This window comes from Salmo trutta, chromosome 23 (assembly GCF_901001165.1).
Source record: "Salmo trutta chromosome 23, fSalTru1.1, whole genome shotgun sequence".
NCBI classification, from domain to species: Eukaryota; Metazoa; Chordata; class Actinopteri; order Salmoniformes; family Salmonidae; genus Salmo; species Salmo trutta.
The window spans coordinates 9,395,157-9,411,664 of record NC_042979.1 but is presented as its reverse complement, the minus strand read 5'-3'; the positions used below and the strand labels follow the sequence as shown (position 1 = coordinate 9,411,664).

At 42.0% G+C, this 16,508-nt stretch overlaps 2 protein-coding genes across 6 annotated transcripts in view; both read left to right on the top strand.

The window, feature by feature from the left end:
- The window catches only part of sbno1 (strawberry notch homolog 1 (Drosophila)), a 30,401-nt gene extending 19,311 nt beyond the window's left edge, over positions 1 to 11,090 (top strand). For all 5 annotated transcript variants that reach the window (XM_029708784.1, XM_029708781.1, XM_029708783.1 and 2 more), the window contains 7 exons: positions 6,822 to 6,896; positions 6,997 to 7,143; positions 7,280 to 7,374; positions 7,501 to 7,587; positions 8,367 to 8,581; positions 8,734 to 8,927; positions 9,152 to 11,090. In XM_029708784.1, the coding sequence (XP_029564644.1) occupies positions 6,822 to 6,896; positions 6,997 to 7,143; positions 7,280 to 7,374; positions 7,501 to 7,587; positions 8,367 to 8,581; positions 8,734 to 8,927; positions 9,152 to 9,294 (956 nt within the window). In that variant the 3' untranslated portion in view covers positions 9,295 to 11,090. The remainder of the gene's footprint in view (positions 1 to 6,821; positions 6,897 to 6,996; positions 7,144 to 7,279; positions 7,375 to 7,500; positions 7,588 to 8,366; positions 8,582 to 8,733; positions 8,928 to 9,151) is intronic.
- Positions 11,091 to 12,195: 1,105 nt separating this feature from the next.
- LOC115159248 (cyclin-dependent kinase 2-associated protein 1) lies at positions 12,196 to 14,363 on the top strand. Its single transcript, XM_029708780.1, has 4 exons — positions 12,196 to 12,354; positions 12,949 to 13,064; positions 13,224 to 13,350; positions 13,499 to 14,363. Exons 1-4 carry the CDS (start codon positions 12,288 to 12,290, stop codon positions 13,564 to 13,566), a joined length of 378 nt encoding a protein of 125 aa, XP_029564640.1. The 5' UTR covers positions 12,196 to 12,287; the 3' UTR covers positions 13,567 to 14,363.
- Positions 14,364 to 16,508: the final 2,145 nt, after the last annotated feature.

The following is a 16,508-nucleotide window of genomic DNA, read 5'->3' as shown; positions in this document are numbered from 1 at the left end:
TATGATAACATTTTAGAAAACCGTAGTACCGTTTCATGATACTACCACATTTTTCAGCCCTACTGATATAAAGAACCGGCTAGTGCCGGTTATAAGGTTTATCTAATCCAGTTTTTTTATTTATACATTTTAAGCAACAGCATCCAGTCTCTTGTATGCGCCAGTCCAATAATGTATTTCAAGTTCATGCACATCTCCCGTGTAATGAGCCAGCCACATCCCCTACCAGCCATCACTCACCTGTTTCTCTTCGTCTGCACTTCTTGTGCATCTATTCCTCCATCAGTCTTTAAAATATACAGTACACACCTACTCATTCTAGGTTTTTTCTGTATTTGTACTATTTTCTACGTTGTAGAATAATAGTGAAGACAACAAAACTATGAAATAACACATGAAATCATGTAGTAACCAAAGAAGTGTTCAACAAACTTATTATTTTATACTTAAGGTTCTTCAAAGTAGCCACCCTTTGCCTTGATGTCAGCTTTGCACACTCTTGGCATTCTCTCAACCAGCTTCATGAGGTAATTGAAATGCATTCCAGGTAACTAACTTCTTGGGGCTATGTGGGACGTTAGCGTGCCACCCGTGGCGCACCCTATCAACAGCAGGTGCATTTCAAGAGCGGCAAATTTGAAACCAAATAAATGTCAAAATTCAAATTTCTCAAACATACAACTAACTTACAGCCTTTGAAAGATAAACATCTTCTTAATCTAACCACGTTGTCCGATTTCAAAAAGGTTTTACGGGGAAAGCATAAAGTTAGGTTATGTTAGGAGAGTACATTGATAATAGCTGTGTGTAATGCATTGTCGATTCAAAGACAGGCGTCACCAAAACCATAAAATCAGCTAAAATTATGCACTAACCTTTTACAATCTCCATCAGATGACACTCCTAGGACATTATGTTAGAACTAAAAATGCATGCATTGTCTATCAAGTTCATATTTATATCTAAAAACAGCGTTTTACTATGGCGTTGATGTTCAGGAAATCGTTTCCCTCCAATACCGGCAGTCAAGTCATGACAACAAAATAATTAATTAATATTAGAGAACATTGGTAAAATATTATATTGTCATTCAAAGAATTATAGATTTACATCTCTTGAACGCAATGGACTTGCCAGATTTAAAATTAACATTACTGGGAAATCACACTTTGCAATAATCTGAGCACTGCGCCCAGAAAAATACGCATTGCGATACAGACTAACCGCCATGTTGGAGAGATCTAAAATCGAAAATACTATGTAAATAATCCATTACCTTTGATTCTCTTCATCAGATGTCACTTCCAAAGAATCCCAGGTCCATAACGAATGTAGTTTTGTTCAAAAAAGCTCATAATTTATGTCCAAAAACCTCCGTGTTGTTAGCACATGATCTAAGCCAGCCGGACTTCACTTCACGAACGGAAAAAATATATTTACGTTCGTTCAAACATGTCAAACGTTGTATCGCATAAATCATTAGGGCCTTTTTTAACCAGAACATTAATAAAATTCAAGGCGGACCATTGGGTTCTCTTTTAAAACTTTTCGGAATGAGAGTACCCACCATCAACTCGCGCGCAAGGTGTCTAATGGGCCATCACCGTTCCAAGGCTCTGTAGAAGACTCAAAACACTTTGTAAAGGCTGGGGACATCTTGTGGAAGCAATAGGAAGTGCCAAAACATTCCTCACCCCCTTTGTTTTTCAATGGTATAGGCTTAAAGTCAATTCAACACATCAGGTATCCACTTCCTGTCAGAATCTGTCTCAGGGTTTTGCCTGCCAAATGAGTTCTGTTATACTCACAGACACCATTCAAACAGTTTTTGAAACTTTAGGGTGTTTTCTATCCATATATAATAAGTATATGCATATTGTAGTTACTGGGTAGGATTAGTAACCAGATTAAATCGGGTACATTTTTTTTATCCAGCCGTGAAAATACTGCCCCCTATACCCTAACAGGTTAACAGGTTTGCCTTGTTAAAGGTTAAATTGGTAGAATTTCTTTCCTTAATGCATTTGAGCCAATCAGTTGTGTTGTGACAAGGTATGGGTGGTAAACAGAAGATAGCCCTATTTGGTAAAATACCAAGTCCATATTATGACAAGAACAAATAAGCAAAGAGAAACGACAGTCCATCATTACTTTAAGACAGGTCAGTCAATCCGGAAATGTCAACAACTTTCTTCACGTGCAGTCGCAAAAAGCATCAAGCACTATGATGAAACTGGCTCTCATGAGGACCGCCACAAGAAAGGAAGACCCAGAGTTACCTCTGCTGCAGAGGATAAGTTCATTAGAGTAAACTGCACCTCAGATTGCATCCCAAATAAATGTTTCACAGAGTTCAAGTAACAAGACCCATCTCAACATCAACTGTTCAGAGGAGACCTTCATGGTCGAATTGCTGCAAAGAAACCACTACTAAAGGATGCCAATAACAAGACTTGCTTGGGCTAAGAAACACGAGCAATGGACATTAGACCAGTGTAAATCTGGCCTTTGGTCTGATAAGTCCAAATTTGAGATTTTTGTTTCCAACCGCTATGTCTTTGTGAGACCCAGAGAAGGTGAACGGATCTCCGCATGTGTGTTTCCAACTGTGAAGCATGGAGGAGGTATGATGCTGGGGAGGTGCTATGCTGGTGACACTGATTTAGAATTCAAGGCACACTTAACCAGTATGGCTACCACAGCGATATGCCCTCCCTTCTGGTTTGCGCTTCCATATTCCATGTGTTATTTCAAAGTTTTGATGTCTTTATTATTCTACAATGTAGAAAATAGTAAAGATAAGGAGAAACCCTTGAATGAGTAGGTGTGTCCAAACGTTTGACTGGTACTGTAATTTGGCCGTGATGGCGGGTGGGGATACATGTGCATTTGATAGATTGGTGCAGGGCGCAGTGATCAAAGTTGATACATTTGTATAATTTCATCACCTGGTATAACCAATCGCATAGGCCAGTCTGAGTATGCTTTGCAAGTTTGCTGTCACGCAGCCTGAGTGACTGAGAGGAAAAATAGAGCACAGGTTCGCGACAGACATGCAAGCATGTCTGTAGAAGAAATATGACCCATTATTACCGCACCTACCGTTTTTGTTCTTCCTACGTGATTTCGCCTGCATTTATATCGCGGGCAGTTTAACCTCTTACATTTAGACGTTCCGCTAGCGGAACACCTGCTCCAATATCCAATGATAGGCGTGGCGCGAATTACAAATTCCTCAAAAATCCCAAAACTTCCATTTTTCAAACATATGACTATTTTACACCATTTTTAAAGACAAGACTCTCCTTTGTCTAACCACACTGTCCGATTTCAAAAAGGCTTTACAGCGAAAGAAAAACATTAGATTATGTCAGCAGAGTACCCAGCCAGAAATAATCAGACACCCATTTTTCAAGCTAGCATATGTCACAAAAAACAAAACCACAGCTAAATGCAGCACTAACCTTTGATGATCTTCATCAGATGACACGCCTAGGACATTATGTTATACAATACATGCATGTTTTGTTCAATCAAGTTCATATTTATATCAACAACCAGCTTTTTACATTAGCATGTGACGTTCAGAACTAGCATTCCCACCGAACACTTCCGGTGAATTTACTAAATTACTCACGATAAACGTTCACAAAAAACATAACAATTATTTTAAGAATTATAGATACAGAACTCCTTTATGCACTCGCTATGTCCGATTTTAAAATAGCTTTTCGGTGAAAGCACATTTTGCAATATTCTGAGTAGATAGCCCAGCCATCACGGCTAGCTATTTTGACACCCACCAAGTTTGACCCTCACCAAACTCCGATTTACTATTAGAGAAGTTTGATTACCTTTCCTGTTCTTCGTCAGAATGCACTCCCAGGACTGCTACTTCAATAACAAATGTTGGTTTGGTTCAAAATAATCCATAGTTATATCCAAATAGCGGCGTTTTGTTCGTGCGTTCAAGACGAAGGGTTACGCGCCCGACGCGTTTCGTGACAAAAAATGTCTAAATATTCCATTACCGTACTTCGAAGCATGTCAACCGCTGTTTAAAATCAATTTTTATGCTATTTTTCTCGTAAAAAAAAAAGCGATAATATTCCGACCGGGAGTCGTTGTTTACGTTCAAAGACGAAAGAATAAAAACATGGGGTCGCCTCGTGCACGCGCCTCCAGTCTCTGATCGACCACTATCAAAATGCGCTAATGTTTTTCAGCCAGGGCCTGCAAAGCCACCATTCAGCTTTTTGCCGCCTTCTGAGAGCCCATGGGAGCCGTAGGAAGTGTCACGTTACAGCAGAGATCCCCTGTTTTGGTTAGAGATGATCAAGAAGGCCAAGAAATGGTCAGAGAGGGCGCTTCCAGTTTGGAATCTTCTCAGGTTTTGGCCTGCCAAATGAGTTCTGTTATACTCACAGACACCATTCAAACAGTTTTAGAAACTTTAGAGTGTTTTCTATCCAAAGCTAATAATTATATGCATATTCTAGTTTCTGGGCAGGAGTAATAATCAGATTAAATCGGGTACGTTTTTTTATCCGGCCGTGAAAATACTGCCCCCTATCCATAACAGGTTAACGAATCCCAGGTCATTAATTATTGGTTTGATATACAATTCAGTCATGTTGGCTAGCTAGCAAGCAACCTGCTAACTTGACAATATGTCTAGGCAAATTTGATTTGCACAGGAATAAAGGAAAAGGGTCTGCAAGTCATGAGATGTATACCAAAGGTAGGATTAGTATAGGCCTAATGTAAGCCTCAACTATACTGACCAAAAAAAATAAATGCACCATGTAAAGTGTTTTTTCATTAACTGAATTAAAAGATCCCAATTTTGTTTAGTGAGGATTTTTCCTTTGCCAAAATAATCTATCCAAGAAGCTGATTAAACAGTATAGTCATTACACAGGTGTACCAGTGTTGGACAATAAAAAGCCACTCTAAAATGTGCGGTTTTGTCACACAACGCAATGCTACAGAGGTCTCCAGTTTTGAGGGAACGTACAATTGGCAGGAATGTCCACCGGAACTGTTGCCAGATCATTTATTGCCAATTTTTCTCTACCATCAGCTGCTTCCAACGTTGTTTTAGAGAAATTGGCAGTGCGTCCAACCGGCCTCACAACTGTAGACCACGTGTAACCACACCAGCCCAGGAGCTCCACATCTGGCTTCTTCACCTGCTGGATTTTCTGAGACCAGCCACCCAGACAGATGATGAAACTGTCAGTTTGCACAACTGATAAAATTTATGCAAAAACTGTCAAACCAAATCAGGGAAGCTCATCTGTGTGCTCGTCTGACTGCAGTTTGGCGTAGTAACCGACTTCAGAGGGAAAATGCTCACCTTCTCCATGTTGTGCTCTTTAAGGATGAGTCCCGGTTTCAACTATTCCAGTCAGATGGCAGACAGCATGTACTGCGTCGTGTGGGCGAGTGGTTTGCTGACGTCAACGTTGTGAACTGAGAGGTCCACTGCCACCATGGGGCAAGGCATAAGCTACAGATAATGAACACAATTACATTTTATTGATGGCAATTTGAATGCACGGAGATACCATGATGAGATCCTGAGGCCCATTGTCGTGCCGTTGTAATCACCATGTTGCCACATAATGCACGGCCCCATATCGCAAAGGATCTGAACACAATTCCTGGAAGCTGGAAATGTCCCAGTTCTTCCATGGCCTGCATACTCACCAAATATGTCACCCATTGAGCATGTTTTGGATGCTCTGGATCAATGTCTATGACTGCATGTTCCAGTTCCCACCAATATCCAGCAACTTGGCACAGCTATTGAAGTGGGACATTCCATAGGACACAATCAACACCCTAATCAACTATGTGAAGGAAATGTCGTGTTACTTGAGGCAAATGGTGGTCACACCAGATACTGACTGATTTTTCTGATCCACGCCACTACTTTTATGTATCTGTGAGCAACAGATGCATAACTGTATTCCCAGTCATGTGAAATCCATAGATTAGGGCCTAATAAAGTTATTTCAATTGACTGATTTTCCGAATATGCGCTGTAACTCACTAAAATCTTGGAAATTGTTGCATGTTGCGTTTTTTATTTTTGTTCTGTGTATTTCTGGTGCGCCTTAAATTCTGTTTTGGGGACTTTTGACATTTGGGCGAGAGCTGTGTGTGTGTGGGAGAGAGGGAGACTGAGTGTGTCTGTCAACTGAAGAGTAAAGAAGGGTTCATGCAGCGTTTTCCCCTTATTGCCACAAGGACATGCAGATCGTTATGTATAATCCTCCAGCCAAATCACAGGTAGGCTTTTGCAAATATGAGCAAATCAGTGATTCTTTGCAGTATTCTTTTATACAGTGTGAAGTTAATTCAATATGTGTTGTATTGAGTAGAAGTGTCACTATCAGTGACAGGATTTTTGTGTGGCAAATTCACATAATGTTGAAGAAATGAACAGGTGTCCGGGGGATCGCAATACTACTCGGTATTGTGATACTTGGCCTGGTATCATATCAATAGTAAAATGTTGGCATCGTAACAACACTACTTAAAGTACATTTCTTTTTGTATGTTTTTCAGTGGAAATTGTTGAAGGTAAGTCCTTGATGCTGAGTCTCGGCATCATTCTGTTATTGTGGAATTGCCCATCCATATTTTGAGCCAGGGGAAATTGCATCCTCCTGCTTGATACTGGGGATTCTTTCATAGTGTCTATTATTCACACTTGAGTGATTCAGCCCAAAAACTGAGTTAACCTATCTGGTGCGTGGCTGTGGTCTTACTTTCATCTGACGTGATCCTGTCTTCATCCTGTTCTCTGGCAGAGATCCGTCATGGGTTGATTGGAGTGGGTCTGATCAATGTGGAGGACCAATCAGGGATTCTGTCTCTGGACAAAGGTGAGACTGGCTCGAACTTTAAGCCTTGTCAGATTACAATAGGAAGTCTAAGAGTGTACGGTTCTTGCTGTACATAACACTTTTCCTCTCTCCTTCCCAGACTACAACAACATAGGGAAGTTCCTGAACCGTATCCTAGGGATGGCAGTGCAGGAGCAGAACGCTCTGTTCCAGTACTTCTCTGACACTCTGGCAGCTGTCATACAGAATGCCAAGAAGAACGGACGCTACGACATGGGCATCCTGGGTAAGACTGGAGAGAAACTTTTTTTTTTTTCTGTTAAATCAGATTAATGACAACTACTGGGAATGAGGGACTATACTGGGAATGAAACCTGCAGTATTATACAACTGATTAGAACGGTGTTTATCTTGTCTTGTAGACCTGGGTTCTGGGGATGAGAAGGTAAAGAAGATGGAAGCCAAGAAGTTCCTGACCCCAGGCTACTCCACCTCAGGACATGTGGAGCTCTACACGGTACGACTGTTGTTTTTCCCACTAGGCGACAACAGAAACTGGTTTAACCTGGAATTCTTATCTTACATCTCCAATGGACTGGTAGCCATTTTCCATGTTTTAAATACTGTCTCTGTTGTCTGTCAGGTGAGTGTGGAGAGAGGCATGTCCTGGGAGGATGCCACCCACGCCTGGGCCGAGCAGAGTGGACCAGACGATGGCTTCTATGTACAGGTACCAAAAGACCAACAAGATGTTTTCTTGTCTTCTCAACTGAGTTTGGCGAACTCTACATCGGGGATCATCAACTAGATTCAGCCACGGGAAGATTTTTCTCTTTTTATTGAACTGCTGGTCGGGTGGCCGGAACGTAATTCGAAACTTGTAGGGCTTCCTGAGTGTCGCAGCAGTCTAAGGCACTGCATCGCAGTGTTGTGGCATCACCACAGCCTGGGGTCCGATCCCACACAACCGGCCGTGACCGGGAGTCCCATAGGGCGGCGCACAATTGGCCCAGCATTGTCCGGTTTAGGCGAGGGTTTGGCCGGGGGGGGCTTTACTTGGCTCATTGTGCTCTAGCGACTCCTTGTGGCGTGCCGAGCGCCTGCAGGCTGACATCGGTAGTCAGATGAACTGTGTTTACTCCAACACATTGGTGCAGCTGGCTTTTGTGTTAAGCGAGCCGGTGTTAAGAAGCGCAGCTTGGCAGGTCATGTTTCGGAGGACGCATGACTTGACCTTCGCCTTTAGCGAGCATGTTGGGGAGTTGCAGCAATGAGACAAGATTGTAATCACGAAATTGGAGAGAAAAAAGGGGGTAAGAATTATAAAAAATAAATACAAATTGTAGACTGCGAATTGGACGCAAGAAGCCCAAACGTGTAATATTTGACTAAAACAATCATTTCAAACCTTGCTTACGTTTGTATGTCTTTTGTGCCATAAAATGTATCTAAGAACATTGTAAAACAAAAAAACTTGTTGTAACACTGCTGTATTTTGCTGATTCCTAGATAAGGAACAACAAGAAGACGGCCATCTTGGTGCAGGAAGTGAACAGCAAGAAGAGGCTGTTCCTGGTCTATAGACCTAACACGGGAAAACAACTTAAACTGGAAGCCTACGCTGACATCAAGAAGAAGTGTAAAAAGGTGTTGTCAGATGATGCCAAACAGCACTGGATCGACCAGTACAAGTCTTCAGCTGAGATCTGCGCTCATGCTTACTGGTAGGTGCTGTTTCTCCTATGACTGAATTTGTAGTGGTGGGTTTGGCGGAGTCAAGTTCACTATCCGGTCTTAAGCTTTACTAGTATAGTTGTATGAACTAGTCAGGAAAGAGGTGAAGCGTGTGTTTATAAACCCCGTCTCCTCCCTCTAGGCGTGGTAACTGTAAGAAGGCGTCAGTGGGTCTGCAGTGTGAGGTGGGTCTGCGCTGCAGGACGTACTATGTGCTGTGTGGCTCTGTGCTCAGCGTGTGGACCAAGGTGGAGGGGGTCCTGGCCTCAGTCAGCGGAACCAATGTCAAGATGCAAATCGTCCGTCTCAGGACAGAGGACGGGCAGAGGATTGTGGGTAAGTTGATGCTGGAAGTCTTTGAAGAGTTTTGGGCAGAATATTTTCTTTTACGCTTTTGAAAATGTTCCCTTTAATGTATTTTACCGGAGGAGCAAAGTAGAAGCTGCTCCCTCTCCTCCCCAACAAGTGACATTTTAAATTAAGTTGTTAAAATGAGGTTGGACTACGTGGACGCTAGCAAATGTGGTTATTTCCTATCTCTTTCCGTCTCTTGTTTCCAGGCCTGATCATTCCAGCGAACTGCGTCTCTCCTCTGACCAACATCCTGTCGTCATCTGACCAGTCACAGCAACTGGCTGTTCAGCAGCAGCAGAAGTGGCAGCAGCTGCACCCTCAGAGCCTCAGCCATGTACACAACACATAGCATGGGTTCATCACCCAGTCCGACCTGATGGGCTCCGACCCCATCTCTGCCTCTAAGCCCTGGGTTCTTGACCCGACCTGATGGGATACGACCATATTTCTATCTGGATCTCCACCTCCGCACTGTGGCACGACAGCAGCAGCACCACCCCCACCCTTCTCCCTAGCTCCTTCTCCGTTCCTCCTGAGGAACCTGAGGTGCTGCGAGCGCTGAGTTGTGGTTCTCCCTGTAGCTTAACCGCGGTGGCAGTGTTAAGATTTCAGGGTTTATGTCCAAAGAAGAGACTGTCTCGCTCGAGGAGTTGGCTTGACTACTATTATTCCTCTGAGATTCAGAGCTGAAGATTTAGAAGAGGCTGTGGTGATAAAGGGGGGAGAGGACGCATGTCAGTGGAGAAGAGAGGCATAATTATAACGCCTGACTGTTTTTCTGTTTTCTTTCCTCCCCCTCTAAGCTCTGTGTAAACGTGCCCTGTGCTTTCTGTCGGTGACTTGTTCCTACCACTGCCTTCTGTACTGAAAGCTGGGGTGGGCGTCATCTAGGTTTTTGTTTTCTACTGGTGACAGGTCAGTGCTCAGGGGTTCGTTAAGCTTTAGTGACCCTTTTTTTTTGGTTTTTCAAGCAAACTGATATTTTCTAATCTGTTTACCTGAGATGCATGACTACACACACAAACCAACTGCTTTCTTGCCTCATTTTAGTAATTACTCTCATGACTCAAGTCTCAGGCATGACAACTACTCTCATCGTTGCTGAATCATAAAATGCCACCCTATTCCCTAGATGGCGCACTACCTGTACGTTGTGCACCATATAGCTAATAGGGTGTAATTTCATTGACTAACAAAAGTGTATCAAACATGGGTGTATCCCGTAAATCTGCAGTTGTTTTTACAACTTGACTATTAAGAACTGTGACCGTGCATGGTATAAAATACCTGTTTTATTTTCCTACATTAATTCCTCTGCATTCAAAAGATTTTCGGGAACGGGTTGTTTTTGTGGCATCAGATTCAACATCTTGTACTATCAAACTCTATGGCAAACTACAGCAGATAACAATCCTGGAGTGGTATTATACAACTGTACTTGGAAGGTCATAGATCTTGTTTGTCGATACAAGCTGTTTAATACTGCTACAGTAAAAGTTAGTATTCAAGAAAGAGTTTGTTGCTGAATTCCAAACCGACCACTTGCTTCTACCTCCTGTATGTGCTGGTGTGGATTGGATAGGTGTATCCAATGTGGTAACGATAGCACCTTGGCGGGTGAGGTGGATCTCATTAGCATATTCACTCATATCTATCTGATCCTTTAGATATCCATGAAGTACCTAGGGGTCAGCGGCATTGGGTTTTTGGGGTTGGGCACTTGTTCCCTCACTGATTCTGAACAGGAACCTAACCTCCATTCTCCCACAGTCAGCAACATTACTGCTTGGCCTCTGGTAATTTTACATCTGATTTCAGTTTTCCATCACTTGAGACATGATGCACAGGGGGGGGCTGAAGACTTTCTAAAAGCTTTTCTTGGTTTAGAGTGCTGTAAGAAGTTATGACGGTCAGCCTGTTGAGTTTAGGATACTCCTTTTGGTATACCAATGTGTATATTGTCATATCTGGAAATAAATGTTTTTTGCTTAAATAGTCGTTTGTTAAACACTTGGACAGTGTTTCATCCTTGCACGAGTTGCACTTCGGACTGATTTGTACAAATAATCTGTATTAAATGATTTAACTGAGTGCAAGATTTCTACCTCTTGCATATGACCAATAAATCCAAGGAGAAAGTTTGAATCCAGTTTCACTTTTTATTTTTTATTCCTGATATTTGTGTATACTTATTGTTAAACTTTTATTATGTGCTGTATGTACTCTAGTCATAACAGGATTTAGAGCTATTAATGAAAGAAGCATATTATAAATGCCTAAGACATGTTTGTTAAAGCATCATCACTCTGTGCCAATGATGTCCCCCACTACTTTTTTTGTATTTAGAGCTCAGGCCATCACTTGGGGGTCTGTACTTTCCCACAACTTCCTATGGATAATGATGCTGAACGTTATGATTGGGGCATAGAACGTGGCCGCTGCCGGTCCACCAATGGTCAAGCGACTGACCACGTCATCTCGAATTGGAGAGGAGTTACATCGTATCAGCACGGGCCAAATAACAGCTTGGTCAAAAGGACCAGAGAAAGTGCAGAAGAGGGGCTTCCAGTGCACATGCCTTGTAGTGGAGATTTCTGCAGTTAATAATTAGAGCAGAGGGACATTCTGGGAGGGGAGAGTGTGAACAATGGATGCATTCCCCAGACAAAGAGGGGTTGTCTTAAATGTAGTTTTCTGTTTCATATCCTCTTCCGTTCTGCTGTGGTGGTCTGCTACCAATAAGTGTTGCCGAGCAAAAGCAATACTGTTGCGTGAGTCACCATCCGAGGAACAGTTTAACTGGCTGGGTCTATATAGGCTAGTCTTTACACACACTAGTATCACATGTTGTAGGAGCTTTTATAGGCAAATTATATTGTTTTAAACTTTTGACTATTTGTTATTTCGGAGTAATGGAATTGAGACGAACTAATAAATGTTCAAGAAGTTCATGAAATAGTTGCATGGTCCATTACGCTTGAAATTCGACTAAAATTAAAGTTCCACGTGGTCCAGAGATATGGCAACAAAGTTCCTCATGTGTTCTGTGGAGCAGGAGGATTTACCGTGTATTTCAATAAAAGGAAGGGGGGGAAAAATCAGAATTATTACTTAATGTAATTTTAAATATAAAATGTAGGAATATTTTAAAATGTACTGAAATCTGTTTGAAGCATTTTAGGTCAGATTATCCCAAATGGACTATTGTGGTGATAGAATATGTGCATTGTGGGTGTCAATATAAAGTGACGGCCATATTTGCCGGGTGCCGTTGCTGTAAACAAAAAGTGAGAGACAGACGCTTCACCGAATTTCGGGTCAAATTTATTTCTTTAATTTACTATGTCTCTGGGAATGTCTTACAAACCCAATGTCCACCAGCACATTCCAGGAACTTCCGGGAACCAGGGTAAGGGAAAAATATCGGTAAAAATCCAACCATCCAACCGTTAAATCGAGTGTTAAAATCGGGGTTTCGGAGAATACCTGCAGAAAGACTGTAGTTTTTGTCCAGTTATATATATAGGGTCAGATCCTGAGAGCTAGGCTAATTCATATCCGCCATTATTACTAATGTAAAAAAAGCCCCATCCTCATATACATCGGCTAAACAAGGGCAGAGGTGTGAAATTCCTTATGTTTCGAAAAAATAATCCCCGTTCTGTGTCCTATTCTGTCCTGGAGGGTATCGTTACATTGTGACAAAAATGTATCACTTTGGCTTCTTAAGTCAGCCCTTTTCCGCTTCCTCCATGATATTCTCTCGCGGAGCTGTTGATTGATCTGCTAGAGTATTATTTTATGACCCTTCGAGGACATCTAGTGTTTGACAACGCTTATTGCATTGGGAAGAACATGCCCACAACAACTGTGAGCATTGTTGGCGATGTGAACATGCAATATGTAGAATTTGTATTAACTTATTTTCCTCCTGTTTTATACTATCTGCTTAACTGTAATATCATATTTGACCCTAGATGTGTTTGTATTTGTCTCCCAACAGTTGGAAACATCAAAGGAAACATCCAGTCTCCGTCTGCAGCCAACTTGGCCACTTTGCAGTCCTACAGGCCGCTGGTGAATGACGTTTACGCACCACCCTCCTTGGGCTTCTCACAGGTACAGGAATTCATAGACTGAAAGAACGACAGACAGACACCAACATTGCGTCTGCTACTTCTACAATGCAGGAAATAAAGTTGCCATGTTATTAGAAATGAATTGTTACATATGTATCTCCTTTGGTAAAGTGTTTCTCTCCTGTCCCTGTGTGTGCAGGGATCCAGTGGCAGCCAGGTGCCCCAGAGTAAGTATTCAGAGCTGCTGGCCATCATCGAGGAGCTGGGGAAGGAGATCCGGCCCACCTACGCCGGCAGCAAGAGCGCCATGGAGAGACTAAAACGAGGTAATGTGGAAACCTCTGTACTAATACAATACTTCTATTGTGTGTTGAAACAAACTGCATATTCTAGACTATACAATAGTCCTCTTCCTAACTTGGTTAGAGAATTATCAGTCAGACTGTTCATTTTGGTGTGTCCTCTTCCCCAAAGGTATCATCCATGCCAGGGGACTGGTGCGGGAGTGCTTGGCAGAGACTGAGAGAAATGCTAGGTCCTAGCTACAGAAATATTACCCTCTCCTGCAGAAGAACCAACACCCAACACTCTCACTCACCATGTAAAAGACTGCTGCATGGCACATCCTCTAAAAATAGGAATACAAATAAAAAACAAGGGATGGTTAAAAAGGTCAAGAAAATGCTTCTGAAAGGTTAAGATTTGAGAAAGGGAGGGAGAGGGGACACCAGAATAGAAATCAGAATGAGAAGGATTTGGTTTTTCTTCATGCCCCATTTTGGGGTCACAGTTTCCTGTCTTCATATTTATAACAAACAGTGATTTTTGCATGCAAATGTACAGGTCAACCATGGCCTTTGTTTAATTGTAGACATTGCATGGCTTGTACAGGGTTAGACTAGGAGATTAACTCTTTTTGATAGACTTTGGTCTGAATTCCAGACCCTTTTAACACACATGGGTGAGCAAGTGAAGGACATAAAAGTGCCAAATACGTTGGTTTATTCATGTTGAGTTTCTTTTTTGATATTAATGATAAATACTCTTACTTATGTAGGAGTTAAGAACATGCCGTAAACTCACTCCACAGCTAGCTGGAATTGTCGCCGATGGAGCCATCCAAGGTGTACCTTTTTGTATGGCTCAATAATCGGTTTGCACGTTTACAAGGAGGGCGGTCACGTGCGTTGAGAAGCAGAAGGATCACTGGTTCTAGCCCAGTATGGGGCAGTCGGACAGTGGAGGAAGCTAAACTGTTAGCAGCACACTGACCTCTGTTACACTTGCATCTTTGTATGTATTTATTACTCAGTGTAATAAAATGTATTTTCAATACAAATGTCATTGTTTTGAAATGAATGTGAAAATGTGTTAAAATAATCCAAGTGGTCTCATAATCCATATTTTTCTCCTGAGAGGTAAGGTTCTATGTCCCCAGTTGAATAGATTAGAAGGTCAATATTGAGATAGTAGACAGTCAGTGAAAGGTTAAAGCTTGTCTTGTTTGAAAAGAGGGAATATGATGGAGATATCTGGGCAATAGTAGCACAGCAGACCCACTGATTTAGTCTTATCTACAGTGATTCATTCCTTGAACATTGCGTAATCCCTACAGCAAGACTAAAACAAGCACTATTTGAAGTGGCGACGAACAAATACATGATGTAGTCTAGGATAATGGGTCCGAGAGACATTTTAGTATTTACCATAAATACGGGATTTAACTAGGTAAGACACATTCAGTAGCTATCAATGTTACAATTGCAGACTGGGTTGGGGAGTAACTGATTACATGTATCAGTTACATGTAATCTGATATTTTCTTTTTTTACTAACTAATCAGTTACGTTACCAGCAAAAATATTGTTATCACATTAGATACTTTTGAAAAACTAGATGATTACTTATTGGATTACTTTTCAATTCAGAAATGTTTGTGGGAAAAAAATACATTGACACCTTTCTGTTTTCTCAATGACATTCAATTTATCATTGAAAAAGGGCCAAGTTTAAGTTTGTTTCATCTAAGCAATTTTATGACCACAAGTGATGACACACCAAATGCGTTTGATGGATCCTTTTTGTCTTCTAATGCCTCTTTAAAAATATTTTTTATAATATTTATTAGATTTATCATATCATAATATATATATATTGTACAACAGCTGATGAAACTAACACCGTAAAAGTGTGAAAATTGATCAGTGTTATTTCCTGATAATACAGGGAAATACAATCTACACAGGACCTTGTAATCAGCCGGTTTGCATGGGCGGGAGTTTCAGCTTTCCATGGTGACATCACCGTGCAGTAAATTGGTTAATTGACAAATAACAAAGAGAGTTACAAACCTAAACCAATAACAACTTGTTTTCCGTTTTTCCCTCCTTACTCAGACCACTCCCAGACAGTCTCAACAAAATACTTGCTTGAGATTATTTTTTTTGCTTATGAAGTTATTTTTGTCCATTTTAATGAAAATCTATTACAGTTATGTACTTAATTGTTACCCAGAAATGATATAAAAATAGCTGCAATGGGCCTTTTGGCATGTGCAGACCAGCTGGCTGGGGTGTTTACGGACATACTCAATCTCTCCCTATCCCAGTCTGCTGTCCCCACTTGCTTCAAGATGTCTACCATTGGTCCTGTACCCAAGCAAGCTAAGGTATTGGAACTGAATGACTATCGCCCCGTAGCACTCACCTCTGTCATCATAAAGTGCTTTGAGAGGGTAGTCAAGGACCATATTACCTCCACCTTGCCTAACACCAAAGACCCACTACAATTTGCATACCTTACCAACAGATCCACGGATGACACAATCGCTGTTGCACTGCACACCGCCCTATCACACCTGGACAAGAGGAATACCTATGTGAGAATGCTTGCTCCCTGTGCAACTGGGTCCTAGATTTCCTGAAGGCCAAACCCAGGTGGTGAGAGTAGGAAACAACACATCCATCACACTGACCCTCAACAAGGGGGTGACTCAGGGGTGTATGATCACCCCTCTCCTGTGCTCCCTGTTCACCCATGAATGCGTGGCTACACACGACACCATCTCGATTTTCAAGTTTGCTGATGACAGCCTGTTTACCAACAATGATAAGACAGCCTACTGGGAGGAGGTTATAACCCTGGCGGACTGGTGCCAGGAAAATAACCTCTCACTCAACCTAAAAAAACGCAAAGGAGTTGATCGTGGACAACATGGGACACAAGAGGGAGCACGCCCCCATCCACATCAACAGGCACAGTGGAGAAGGTCAAAAGCTTAAAGTTCCTTGGTGTACATATCACTGATGACCTGAAATGGTCCCACCACACAGACAGCGTGGTGAAGAAGGCACAACAGCACCACTTCAACCTCGGGTTGCTGAAGAAATTTGGCAAGGCCCCGAGCCACTGTCTGTTCACTCTGCTACCATCTAGCAGACAGAGACGGTACAGGTGCATCAGAGCTGGGACAGAGAGACAAAAA

What these genes read in the sequence shown, in the direction of transcription:
- LOC115159248 (XM_029708780.1), top strand. Translation starts at nt 12,288, where the DNA reads ATGTCTCTGGGAATGTCTTACAAACCCAATGTCCACCAGCACATTCCA. An exon ending in AGGAACTTCCGGGAACCAGG is followed by an intron (nt 12,355 to 12,948) that starts GTAAGGGAAAAA and finishes GTCTCCCAACAG; the next exon opens with TTGGAAACATCAAAGGAAAC. An exon ending in CATGGAGAGACTAAAACGAG is followed by an intron (nt 13,351 to 13,498) that starts GTAATGTGGAAA and finishes TCTTCCCCAAAG; the next exon opens with GTATCATCCATGCCAGGGGA.